Raw genomic sequence first — 13,949 nt, forward strand, 5'->3', positions numbered from 1 at the left:
ACTTAATTCTGGAGGTCAGTTCTTAACCTGAAACTGTTCTTAACCTGAGGTACCACCTTAGCTAATGGGGCCTCCCGCTGCTGCCGTGCCACCGCCGTGCGATTTCTGTTCTCATCCTGAAGCAAAGTTCTTAACCCGAGGTACTATTTCTGGGTTAGCAGAGTCTGTAACCTGAAGCATCTGTAACCTGAGGTACCACTGTGCTCGTACCTTCCAGCTGCTGCCTTTTTACCATGAAATGTCCCAAAGTAGTTGTCCCTAGTAAAAGCATTCTCCTCAACCCATTTGGGAGAAATGTTTTTGTGTATTCCAAACAGCCTTTGCTGACCTGATACCCTCAAGATGTTGTTGGACTACAACTCACATCAGCCCCACCCAGCACACACTGGTTGGGACTGGTGGAAGTTGTAGCCCAACAACATCTGGAGGGCATCAGGTTGGCAAATATTGATAGCATGCATGTATGTGCAGTAGGAATCTCCAGAGTTACTAATTTAAAGAATTTATGTGCTGCTTTTAAGAACAAACCCCTCCTAGGCAGCTTCGAACAAAACTAGCCAGAACATGGCCCTTAAGCTCTGTTCACCTGATATGGTGTCTGACCTCTACCTATGACCATGTCTCCAGCATCTACCCCAACAAACTAAGGGCAGGGGAGAAATTTGGTTCAATTCCGCTCTAGTTTGTTCATACTGAAACAATAGATGAACCAAAACACAGCTTCTTTCAAAATCCACACTTCTCCAAATTTTGCAACACAGTCCTCCAACCCCACCCCAGTGTACAAAAATGCATACGTTATGAGAAAATGTGCATTAAAAAGCACACATCATTGTGTACACGTGACGTTAGACAGAATCCATAAATATCCTGTAGTTTCTTGCGCAATACAGTTGCTTTGCCTAATTTTCCCTCAAATTGGCTTCCATCCAGTTTAAAAACATAAGCCATGTTCACTTCCCAGTTAGGCTGATGTGTGTACCTCTGAGATAGCCATTGCACATGTGCAGATGACAGCTTCATTAAAAGGAGTTCTGGGCGCTGAAGGTGTATGGATACAGGTAGTGTTCATTGGATGAAGACATCCCTGCTCCCCCCCCCCCCCCGTGTGTACAGCAATGTGCAAATTGAAACCTCACTGCATTTTAAGCTGTTAGTGTGTATGCAGCCAGCGATACCAAAAAATTACATATTCAGCAAATTTGTTTGCAAACACACACACAAAATGCACATTAAAATACTGAAGAATTTTTGTGAGACCCTTTTTCTTAAAATACAAACTCACTAAGAAATGTGGAAAACTGAACCAAAGAGTGGAAAGATGAGAAGCTAAGCAAAAATAAAACTGACAGATCAACCCATCCCTATGTCTGATGAGCACCATACAGTGATAGATTCAGAATGTGCAGCAGTCTCTAGCAATGCTAAGATGCAGATCTGAGGCTACTACATTGAGATGTGCACACACAAGCACACATACTTAACTGTCCACACATAGGGATACTTATGGTTGCTCTCACCAACCTATCTGCTGGCTGGGGATGATGGGAGTTGTAGTCTAAAACATATGGAGGGCAGCAGGTTGGTATTTCACAGATTGGTATATCCTAAAACTCCCTATTGAAATGAAATTGGGCGGGGGGATGAAATTGACTCAAAGGGTTGATTGTCAATAGAGAAATGATACCGTCTCCTGTGTAATTAAATGCATTGTATTAATATGTGCATAATGCAAAATCAATAAATAATGAATTACTCTTGATTGTAATTGAATGTTTTCTTAATTTTATTGTCAGCCATGATAAATAATCAGTCCTTTTATACTGCATTAAATTAATTAGAGTGTCATTTCTATTACATACATCAGCAGTGAAGTAATGCAGTGACATCTGTTTCTAATGTCTCTAAGATGTGGCATTCCTTATTAAGTATTAGGTATGCTCTTTTGTGACTGACAGCTCTGTTGATGTTAAGGGAGGGTGGGGAGAATGCTAAGGTGGGGGGTGGGGTTGGATTTGCATTCCATGCAAGTGTATAGAGGCAACCAGCACATGACATTTGGAGCACCAACATTCACCGCAGTGTTGCAAAAGTTCCTGGGGTGCACTTTTCAGAGCTAAAAGCTACATGCTGACATCCACTGTCACAAGAGGTATGGTGGTTAGAGTGTTGAACTACTACTGGGGTGAGCTGGATTTGAATCCTTATTCACAAGCGATGTCGTTCAAAAGTTTGAAGTGCAGGCGCTCAGTATGACAGCTTCCCCTTATACACACCTAGCCATGCCCCCAAGCAGAGTCCCTAGTCACACACCCAAGGGTCACACACCCAAAAATGCAGTCATTGTGTTGACCCTGTAGTAGCCTGCTAGAGTGTTCTATTAGGATCTGAAAGGTAGGATGTATAATAATAATAATAATAATAATAATAATAATAATAATAATGTACAGTGGTACCTCGGGTTACAGACGCTTCAGGTTACAGACACTTCAGGTTACAGACTCTGCTAACCCAGAAATAGTGCCTCGGGTTAAGAACTTTGCTTCAGGATGAGAACAGAAATTGCGTGGCAGCAGCGGGAGGCCCCATAAGCTAAAGTGGAACCTCAAGTTAATAGCAGTTTCAGGTTAAGAACGGACCTCCAGAACGAATTAAGTTCTTAATCCGAGGTATCACTGTATTACTAATCACTTTCCATGAGGCATCCTGAGGTCATTTACAATATAATAACATATACAAACATATACAAAGCAGTTACATATACAAAAACAGTTAAAATCTATTGCAAATTTCTCTCTCTCTCAAATACACAAAGGTAGCATAGTGGACAGTCTATTAGGATCACACAACAGTCATAAAATTACGATTTGGCAAGCAGTGTTTTTAATGTTGTGCACTGCCCTGAGGTCTTTTGATAAAGGGTGGTATAAATTGTTGTAGTAGTAGTAGTAGTAGTAGTAATAGTAGTAGTAGTAGTAGTAATACATTTTATAATCATCATCATTACTTAGCCTAACAGACTTTGGCTGTAGAGACCTAAGTTCACATCCCTGGCATGCCACTATCTAACTTTGGGCCAGTCTCTGTCTGAGTCTAGCCTGCTGAGCAAACCTACCGTATGCCGTCCTTCAAGATCAAAATATTGGCAAAAAAAAAACTCCAGTAGATGACAGCATCACTCCTGCCATAGACAAAGTGGCAATGCTACAATCCTTCTCCCTAATCCTGCCCCACTACATCACTGTTGCTCATGGCATCAACAAAGTGTTTTTGCTAGTGCTAGGATTTCTGCTTGTGCAACAGAATCATAAAATCACAGAATCGTAGAACCATACAGTTAGAAGGGAACCTGGGGGTCATTTAGTCCAACCTCCAGCAATGCAGGGACCTAAACGAAAGCATCTGTGACAGATGGCCACCTATCTGTTATTGCACCTGTTATCACTCATTCTTGAGTGGCCACTTATGCTCCTAAGAAGTTGGGCTCCAACTGCTCAGGAATGGCATAACTAGTTGGTGTTATCGGAATTGACCAGACATATTGCTCCACCAGCTAACAACGGCCATGCGCCCCCCACCCACCCATCCACAGAATCAAGAAAGAGCTATCAATCTTTCTTTGTCCTGGCCAGGTGAGCTTTCCCGTGTTGAGTGGTTGTGAGCATGGAGGGGGGCAGCCAGGTACACTTGCCGCGGGCCTCAGAGGGCTAAGATGGCTGAGATGGGGTGGGGGGCCTCCAGGGACTGGCTGCTTTTTTGGATAAGAGTTTACAACTTTATTCTATCAAGACTCGCACCCTGGGCCTCAGGCAAGCACTACACAGGGCTGGGTGGAGGAACAGGGCAATGTGCCTTGCCATGGGTTCCTTGCAGGAAAAGGGTGCTAAAAATGCCATCAATAAGTACCGTATTTTTTGCTCTATAAGACACACTTTTCCCCTCCTAAAAAGTAAGGGGAAATGTGTGTGCGTCTTATGAAGCAAATGCAGATTGCACAGCTTTCGCTGAAGCCAGGAGAGCAAGAGGGATCGGTGTGCACTGATCCCTCTTGCTCTCCTGGCTTTGATTTGCTGGAGAGGCACTGCGCAGCTTTCCCTCTCTGCACAGCGCCCCTTCAACAAAGCGGGAGGAGAAATGGAGCCCCTTCCATTTCTCGCTTTGCTGGAGAGGCGCTGCACAGAGAGGGAAAGAATTTTTTTTTCTTGTTCTCCTCCTCTAAAACTAGGTGCGTTTTATGGTTGGGTGCGTTTTATAGAGCGAAAAATATGGTAATGCAGCAGAGGATGCAATGTTGAGATTAGGACATGATTCAGGGCTTTCAGGGCTTTTCGTTGCTTCTGTTCTCTGCTCCCCAAAGTAATTCTGTGTGCCAATTACTGATAGAGGGTGCAGGGAACTGAACAAGGAAGGGTTTTAGATTGTCAAAGGGTAGTGCAGCCATGCTTCTCTGTCCTAGTTGACTCGGGTGCAATCAGATTTTAAAATATATTTTGCACTGGCATGCTCTTTTTCTATTTTTTTTATCTTTTTTAAAAAAATAAACAGCATTACAAAGACAGAGAAAAGCAAAAACAATAAGGACCCATGGGGATAAAGAACAGCACAAATCATATATCTTATTCTGTGGCAAAAACCCAAAACCAATAAAGTTAACTCAAGAGTTCCAGATCTCACAAGGAGCCAGTGTTAAGTTGCTGCTGTTGGTGTTCATTTGAACTCAAGGTTAAAATCCTGCAAGTATCCAGCCTAAAAAAGTACACAGTGTAGTTGTGCCTTGCAATGTTCAAAGATGGAGTGTAACTTTTTCCAGAACAGCAATGTTCCAAACATTATTGCTCCAGAGCAAAAGTTTAGAGAATCAGAAACTGTAGATCTGGAAGGGAGCCCAAGGGTCATCGAGTCCTGTAATATTTTCCATTTGGGCACACAATAAGGGACACAGTTGATGAGGGTAGGGTTTGGGTTGGTTCATATGGATAAAAGCAGTTCTTGGTGTATCATCACCACCATCTCATATGTAAAGCAAAGCAAAAAACTTAATATATAACATATCCTGATAACTTTTCTGTAAATGTCAGATTTATGGATGGGTGCCATTTTTTAAAAGGGGGTAAGGAGCAACAAGTTTTCATCGTTTCATGATATTTCATGATACATGAAGCTGAGACTGCATACACATCACACATTTAATACACCCCCACCCCTCCCTATAAAGAATACCGTGAATTGGACCTCTTACAGAACTACAGTTTCCAGCACTCTTAACAAACTACAGTTTCCAGGATTATTAGAGGGTGTTTTAAATATATGGTGCGTAATAATGAATAGAGTTGGGGCAATAACACAACCCTGTTTAACACCTGATCCCACGTGCTAGGAGGAAGGCACGCTTGGCAAATCCACACCGTGATCAACTCCCGCCTGGAAACCAATGTCCCCACTGTGGAAGGATGTGTGGATCCAGAATTAGCCTCCACAGTCACTTACGGACTCGTTGTTAAAACCGTGTTTATGGAAGACAATCTTACTCAGCTACGAGTGATCATCCAGGAAGAAGAAAGAAAGAAGAATGGTGCATATCTCTATTTCTGGAGGCAAATGTTTCCGATCAGAAAATTGTTAGGTATTCTCTAAGACATTTTTCATCCTATTTTCCCCTCTCTCTCCCCCTTGCAAGATAGCCAAACATAATACAATCCCCAATTCGTGTTGTCTGCATCTGCCATTAGATTTCGTGCAGCCCCTGACCCGAAAGCACTGCCACCTAGCGGCAAGAAAACGCCTTGCTTGCTTTCCTCTCCACAGTGGTAAGGCAAACACGCAAAGAGGATGGGAAGCAACACTCTGGTCATTGGACTACAAGTCCATCACACCTGGCCATTGGTTATGCTGTGTGCAGCGGATGGGAGTTGAAGTCCAACAATATGTGGGAGGCCAGAGATTCCTTCTGCTATAATCTTTGTAGACAGACTTGGAAAGTATTATTTCAGCGGTGTTCTGCGATCAGCTCCTGGTGCTACCAGAATGCTTCTGCACCTGCTATAACCACTCTTGTTACATATAGAAGAAGGGTCTCTGTTTTCATTTACTCTGAAGTAGCCTGAACTCATAAAGGATATTATATAGTCAAAAAAGTTTCAGGGAAAAAGGCAATCAAAATGATCAAGGAGATGGAGCAAGTCCCCTATGAAGAAAGTTTGGGACTTTTTAGCTTAGAAGTAAAATGGTCCCCTGGACAGTTAAGTCCAGTCAAAGGTGACTATGGGGTTGCTTTCAGGCCGAGGGAGCCGGCTCATCTTGCTTTCAGGCCGAGGGAGCCGGCGTTTGTCCACAGACAGCTTTCCAGGTCATGTGGCCAGTACGACTAAACTGCTTCTGACGCAACGGAACACCGTGACAGAAACCAAAGCGCACGGAAACACTATTTACCTTCCCGCCACAGCTGTGCCTATTTATCTACCTGCACTGGTGTGCTTTCGAACTGCTAGGTTGGCAGGAGCTGGGACAGAGCAACGGGAGCTCACCCCGTCGCGGGGATTCAAATCGCTGACCTTCTGATCGGCAAGCCCAAGAGGCTCTGTGGTTTAGACCACTTAGAGAAAAGGCAAGTGACATGATAGATGTTTATAAAATTATGCATGGTGTGCAGAAAATGGATAGAGACACTTTCTCCCTCTACCATAACATTTGGAGGGAGTGGGAGAATTGAGGCTCTTCTTCTCAGCATCCTTAACAAACTCCACTTCCCAGGATTCTTTGGGGTAAGCCATGACCATGGAAGCCAACTCCTAGGGACTGAGGAGTCTTTGCCGCCCCCGCCCCCCAATAAAAGATGGTGGGAATTGCCAGTGCTTTTTTTCTAAAAAAACGTTTAGGAGTACTCTCATTTTGACTCAAGAAAATCACCATTTTATAGTTCAAATTGGGTAAAATAAATACAGTAAATGGACAAAAGTACAACGATTCACAGAATGTTTAGGTGTACGTGTACCCCTGCGTCCCCCCAGAAAAGAAGCACTGCACATTGCCATTCAAATGGTGTGTGTGCACTGCATCATGTGATCAGTTATGCAAAGCGGGGCTTACTTCCCCCCTCCCCAATATTTTAATTCAAGTTGGCAACCCTGGCCATGACTGTTTAAAAGGGTGCAGCTGGTGGGGCGTTGTGAGAGTGGGTGGGGCTCACGTGCCTTGTGTTTGAAGCAGTTTGTTTTAAGAAACTGAAGGTTTGTGGAACAATCCCATCCACCTGCCCGCCCACCTCTTCACCCCCTTTTCATCCTTAAGCATTATGGTATTTATATTTTGTAATGTTCCTTGTTTATTTATGTAGGTGATGATTTATTCACTGCATTTTACACAAGCCACATGGCACTATACAACTAGATAAAATTACAAAAATTGATAAAAACAACACAATGCACAAGAACGAACAACTAACAATTACTAATAGCACAGCAATTCTATCATCTATGTTCCTACTGCAAGTATTCCTATGATGTGTTTTCTCAGAAGCCCTTGTGTGTGGGAAACAAAAACAGACCATTGGGGACTGAGCATCCCCAGAGGCCACAGAATCCTAACTGCCTGTTGGGTGCAAGGAGAAGGAATGAAATGGAGTATCCTGAAAAGGGGCATAGGTGACTGGAACTCCAGACAACAAATCATGAGACTCTCAATCTCAGGGTTGTAGGTTTGAGCCCCACATTGGACAAAAAGATTCCTGCATTGCAGAGGGGTGGACTAGAAGACCTTCGTGGTCCCTTCCATTTCTACAATTCTGTGATTCTATGATACTTAAACATTTTGTTGCAGGTCCTACTTCTACATTGTTGTTTCCCAACTGTGCAGAAATGAAGCTATGAAGTGTATTTTTTTTTAAAAAATGGGGAAATATTTTTAAAATTACAAACAACACCACAGTTTCCATTCTTAGACTCTTTCCTTTTAAATGCTTGTTAAAAGATGACAGCTACATTGTGAAAAGTTCAGGGGCTGAAGAAAGCAAGTACCAGCTTCAAGCACATTGCCACAAGAGAGAATCACAATGGCATGTGGGGGGAATATATATTTTAAAATAATTCATCTTGCATCAGCCACTTAGACTTACAAAAAAATAATGATGATGATTATGTTGATGACAATGACAATTATAATCATCTCCAAATAATTCACTCCATTTGATTTCATACAAATACAAATTAAGATTTCACTTGTTTAATAGGATTGTGCCCATTTTAAGCAATCTTTCCCATTCTTCTCTCTCTTTCTCTCTCTCTATCTCTCCCTCTCTCTCCCTCTCTTTTGAAAGCATGCCTTGAAAAATCTAACTTCTGCAGTAGGGAAGTCTCAGCAGTTCTGTCAAAGTACAAACACTTTGCACAGGAAGAAAAAAAAAACCCCTATCAGATAAATCTCATGCACTTCAAATCAGAAGTCAGCTTCACAGAGCTCAGAGGGACATGCTCTTAAGTAAGCATGCACAAGATGGTAATTTCAATAGAAAAGATGCATTTCTTGAGCCACTCATTCACATTTCACTAACTGCTATGTGAAACATTTCTTTTTTAAAGTCAGGAACAACAGTGACCAAATAATATCCGTGTTTGTGATCACACCTATACCACACATTTAATGCACATGGATTTCCCCAAAGAATCCTGGAGCTAGAATTTACTTCTCGCTGAACTACAGTTCCCAGCACCATTAACAAATTATTGTTCCCAGGAATATTTGGGGGAAGCCATGTACTGGTCTAGACTCACATCAACATCCATACATTTAATGCAACCTTATGCCACTTTTGACGGGGTGAGCTCCCGTTGCTCGGTCCCTGCTCCTGCCAACCTAGCAGTTTGAAAGCATGTCAAAGTGCAAGTAGATAAATAGGTACCACTCCGCCGGGAAGGTAAACGGCGTTTCTGTGCGCTGCTCTGGTTCGCCAGAAGCGGCTTAGTCATGCTGCCCACATGACCCGGAAGCTGTACGCCGGCTCCCTCGGCCAGTAAAGCGAGATGAGCGCCGCAACCCCAGAGTCGGTCACGACTGGACCAAATGGTCAGGGGTCCCTTTACCTTTATCTTTATGCCACTTTAACAGTAACGGCCTCCCCCACAGAATCGAAGGGACTGTGGTTTACTATGGGTCTCATAACAACAACAACAACAACAACAACAACAACAACAACAACAACAACAACAACAACGTCAACGTTATTATTTATATCCCATCCATCCGGCTGGGTTTCCTCAGCCACTCTGGGTGGCTTACAGCACATAAAAAATGGTCAAACATTAGACATTAAAAATTTCCCAATACAGGGTTGCCTTAATGCCTTTCAGCATCCTTAACAAACTTTCCCCCAATACACAGTCCTGATCCAAAGTGGGTCTCCTTCTTCTCCACACACAGCTGCTTCTAACAAAAATGCAGAGCAGCCGTTTCCAACCTGGTGTGCTCCAGACATTTTAGAGTACAACTCCCATCAGCCCCAGCCAGCACTGTGCTTGCTTGGGCTAATGTGAGTTGCTGTCCAAAACATCTGGACAGCAACAGGTTAGCAAAGGCTGATGTAGATAGTTAGGGAGGTCCTACATGGTGAAGAGGAGGGGCAGCTGTTGGGTGCCAGCAAGATGTTCCCATTGCTTTCAATGGGGCTTATCCCCAGGGAAGTTGGTATTAGACTGCAGCCCCCGATCTTCTCTGAGATTTCTAAAGAATAAGTAGAAGACCGTGGAATGGAAGCATGTTAGGCAAACTTGAGTACAAAATCCCTGTGCTTGCAGTCTGCTGTGAACGACCCATGCTCATTTAAACAACCGCTTTTTGCAGAGAAATATGCAGAAGCAGTCCCTGGCAAAGGACCAAACTCCTGTGCAGTGATATAGATAGGCAATGTAAGACTCTGGAATTAATGGTCTTCCTTAAATGGTAGTGTGTATCACATCACTTTTTTTTAGCCGTCCTGTGCATTTTGTTGAGCAGTGCCCAAAGTCCTGTGCTGGTGTCACTTGCATTTTCCACAGGAAAAGCAAAGGCGTTCATGCACCATGCATACAAGGGACAAGTATTTTCAGCCCGCATATCCACACGTCAGTACAAAATCTACTGTTCTGGCTCTAACGTAAGCTTCTTCCCAAGAATCTGAGCTTGCAAGAACCCATTTCTTCTGATGCCTTTATAGCTTTTTGTTTATGGTTTCTCTCTTGAAGCCTAAGTTAAAATACTGCATATGAGAGACATCAATTCACTCAACTTTATGGATCACCTTAAACCTTTTTTAATTGTATGATGATATTTATGGTGCGTTTTCTGAAGGAGCTTTTTAGCAGTTTCATAACTTTTTCAGATTAACAAATTCTCAGCTTTTCTCCTTCAACCCCCTTCCTTGTGTTAGAATTTTCTAAGCAAAAGGTTTTCTTTTCAAGGGCTGGCATTTTACGAGCGGTCTTCTGCTGACACGCAGTTGATGCCTCATAGTTTTTATTCCTAGGTACAACAGTGCAAGAAGAATAAGAATACAGAGTTCCACAACTTAAAATCTGTAGCTTTACACATTTCACACCACAGTTATCATAAATTATACATTAGCCATATACCCCACTCTACACTTAACAAGATGGACCGGCAGTACCAAAACTGTGGGGAATTAAATATATGAATCCTGTGGACCCACATGTGTGGGTGAAAAACAAAGGGAAACAACTGGGTGCCTGGATTCAAATTGAAGGACTTGCACACAGACAGAGTATTAAATGCACAAAAATATGCAGCACAGTGAAGCACTAGGACTATCGGTTGTTAGATCTGTCTTATCCCATTCAGCTGCACACAGCAGTTGACCTCTTTTTACCCCTCTTGCAATGAGCAGATTGCACACTGTTAAGTAAGTTCAAAAGGCTTTACTTACAAATTCAAGGTCTTGGTCACGCATTGTTCCATGGAGCAGCCAGCATAACACAAGCAAAATACAATGGGGTAGAAATTACAGAATATAGTTCCAAACACATGCTGTAAACTTGGGAGAAAGCTTACACATGTCCTGCTTGGTGGATTACAGGATGGAGAGCAAGAGACAGTCAAAGAGAAAGGAAGTAAGCTTCACTTCCTCCCTTTAGAGATGAGAGGGGGCATAACCTAGCTGAGTCTATCTAGCAATACAACTCTGTGATCTTTTACCCCTTCATGCACTAACTAGTTCAATGCTTGCTAGTTTGCCTATACTGTATCCCCAAATTCATCACTCCAGGAGAGGGCATCCCACAGATACCACCCTTTCAGGAGATCCATTCCATATGAGGTAGGAATCAGGGCTTTAGAGTTGCTGCACCTGCTCCCTCCCTTTCTGTATCAGATGGGCACCATCTTTGTAGTCTTTTTGGGTGCTTCCTTTTTCAACAAGCCTTTTAAACTAAAATCTATATGCGAATCTGGATTGGATTTGAAATTGTTTTTACATATTTATTTTGTTTTTATTTAACAACATTTATATACCACTTGATTGTAATAAAACGGCTTACAAGAAATATTAAAATCATCAATAAAAACAGTATCCATAAAACATATGCTTAAAATATTTTTAGGCAAACCTATGTAGACATGCAGAAGTTACATGCGTTTTATCACTTTTTGAAATTTTAAATATCAGTATCAACTGTTTTTTTATCAATACATTTAGTATTTTATTTTATATTTCTGTAAACCACTTAGAGGGTGGTCATTGGGTTTTGGGGTGGGCTTTTTTTTGCAATCACGTGGTATGTAAATCATGTTGAATTAAGAATCAAAGTGTTTAACTGTTTTTATAGATAGAATAGATGGGCTCAGAGGAGTCCATGTTAGAAGCACCAGCACAACCAGAACCTCTCCTTCTCTGTAGGACAAAAGAAGCTGATGGGGAAGGCTGCCCACTACTGAGACAGAGAGGAACAATTGCTGAAGCGGTGTCTGAGCTCTGCAGTCATGCGGTGTGTTAAGTTGTGGGTGAACATATCAGACGACACAGCAATTCTTCAAACAGCTCTTGTTTATTCACAGGCCAGAACAGAACTGAACTGAAGGGTTCAGCCAGCCTGCTTATATAGAGCTCCACTAGAGCGCAACAGTAACCATTTTCTGTAACTATCCAATCACTGAACGTCACTTTCAATCCCTTATTTGCATATGTGGACCTGAGTGAAAACTATCTACAGTATCCCCCTGCTGGCCCAGGGTGAGAACTTCAGTACATAACACAGTGTTTAGTCTGAGCGCTTCACAAAGCTGTTCAGGGTACCCTAGCCTCACCTTTGCTGAGGTCAATACTCACATCGAAAACAGAACCTAAACAAGTAAAGCAGGTTTCCTATTGCAGAAGTTCAGCCCCCAATGTGTGAAGGGCTGTGGGAGTGGTAATGGGGATGTGAGGGAAGGGTGGGGCCCACAAATCATGCTCTTCCCCTTGCGTCATGGCAATAATGTGGGTAGAACTAGTGTCTGGAACATGGGAGCCAACTCCTAAGGGCCAAGGTCCCTTTACCCCCCCCCCAATAAAATATTTGAGGGGGTACCCCTCCAAATTTTTTTTGATTGGCATCGCTATTCAGATGGTGTGCATGTGCACATCTTGTAATCAATTATGCAGGGCAGGGAATAACTCCCTCTCCCAATATTGTATCCAAGTTCGCACCCTGGCTTGGAATGAACTAGTATGGCTCAACAAATTGTATTGAATTGGTTCAAGAATCTCTGATTCACATGAAAGCAGTTCCCACAGTTGCCAAGTAAATTGAACATGAATTAAGTTTGTTTGGTGGGTAGAACTTTGAATGATTTCTGGTTCATCTTCAAGTTCATTCTCCTACATGTGTTTTTTGTTTACTCTTTAGAGTCTTCGAGTCTTTAAGCTTCAATATCATAATGGCTGGGAGAAATAAATTAAACAATTCTCATTCCACTCTCAGTGTTGTTATTTAAGTCTTCTTAAGTATATTTTATACTTCAGCACAGCAGCTAATAACATTCTCACTTGCCAATAATTATTTGGATGAACTTGAACCGAATGTGAACTGAATGAAATGAACTGGAATTAGTTCCGCTTTGGATTATGTTAAATATGATATATAACTAGTTCCTTAAAAAAAATAACTTTCCATGCTTCTCCATCATTATTATAATCATTATTATATCCTCTTTTACACACATGCCTCAAGGTAACATGCAAAATTCAATAAAAACAACAAAGAAAATAATGTCCAATAAAATTTTTTAAAAGAACAAGTAGACAGCCATGGTAGAGACCTATCTCTCCAGCTGAGAAAGCTTGTTGGAACAATTGTCTTCAATTTTGTTTCAGGAAAATGCAGACAGTGAGCACCTGTAGTAGCTTGACAGGAATACTATCCCAGGGAGCACTAAAAGCCTTGTTCTGAAGTACTGTGGATCAGGCTTAGGATAATTTCAGAATCTGAAGGATAATCTGAAGGAGAAGCTCTCTCACAGAGCACCACAGTAACCAGCTGAGTTGATAAGGGCTAAGAATGTCTGAAGAGTGCTGCTGTTTCTTGGCCCTGGAGCAATAAGTTAGGCTTGCCATACGTCAGGAGAACTCCTGGCGTGTCCTGTTTTCAGGTGTGAAAATGGCATGGGGGGGTGGAGTTTTGCCAAATTGACAAAATGGAAAAAGCAGCAGAAACAGCTTAAAATCACTATTTTGGGGAAAATTTCCCTTAAAAAGCTCAACAATTTTGGTGGTTTCCTAAATTTTAGGAATTTTACTTTTTGAAATATGGCAACCCTATGTACCGTATTTTTCGCTCTATAAGACGCACCTAGTTTTTGGAGGAGCAAAACAAGAAAAAAAATATTCTGAATCTCAGAAGCCAGAACAACAAGAGGGATCGCTGCGCAGCCTGCATTCGCTCCATAAGTCACACACACATTTTCCCTTACTTTTTAGGAGGGAAAAAGTG

General features: G+C 42.2%; 1 protein-coding gene across 1 annotated transcript in view; it reads right to left on the minus strand.

Moving 5' to 3' along the window:
* DACH2 (dachshund family transcription factor 2) overlaps positions 1-11,068 on the minus strand; it is a 333,515-nt gene extending 322,447 nt beyond the window's left edge. The window contains exon 1 of the mRNA XM_083595933.1: positions 10,910-11,068. Coding sequence (XP_083452059.1) covers positions 10,910-10,941 — 32 coding nt within the window. The 5' untranslated portion in view covers positions 10,942-11,068. The remainder of the gene's footprint in view (positions 1-10,909) is intronic.
* Between the last annotated feature and the right edge of the window lie 2,881 nt (positions 11,069-13,949).

Source organism: Podarcis filfolensis (genome assembly GCF_964270895.1).
Source record: "Podarcis filfolensis genome assembly, chromosome: Z".
NCBI lineage: Eukaryota > Metazoa > Chordata > Lepidosauria > Squamata > Lacertidae > Podarcis > Podarcis filfolensis.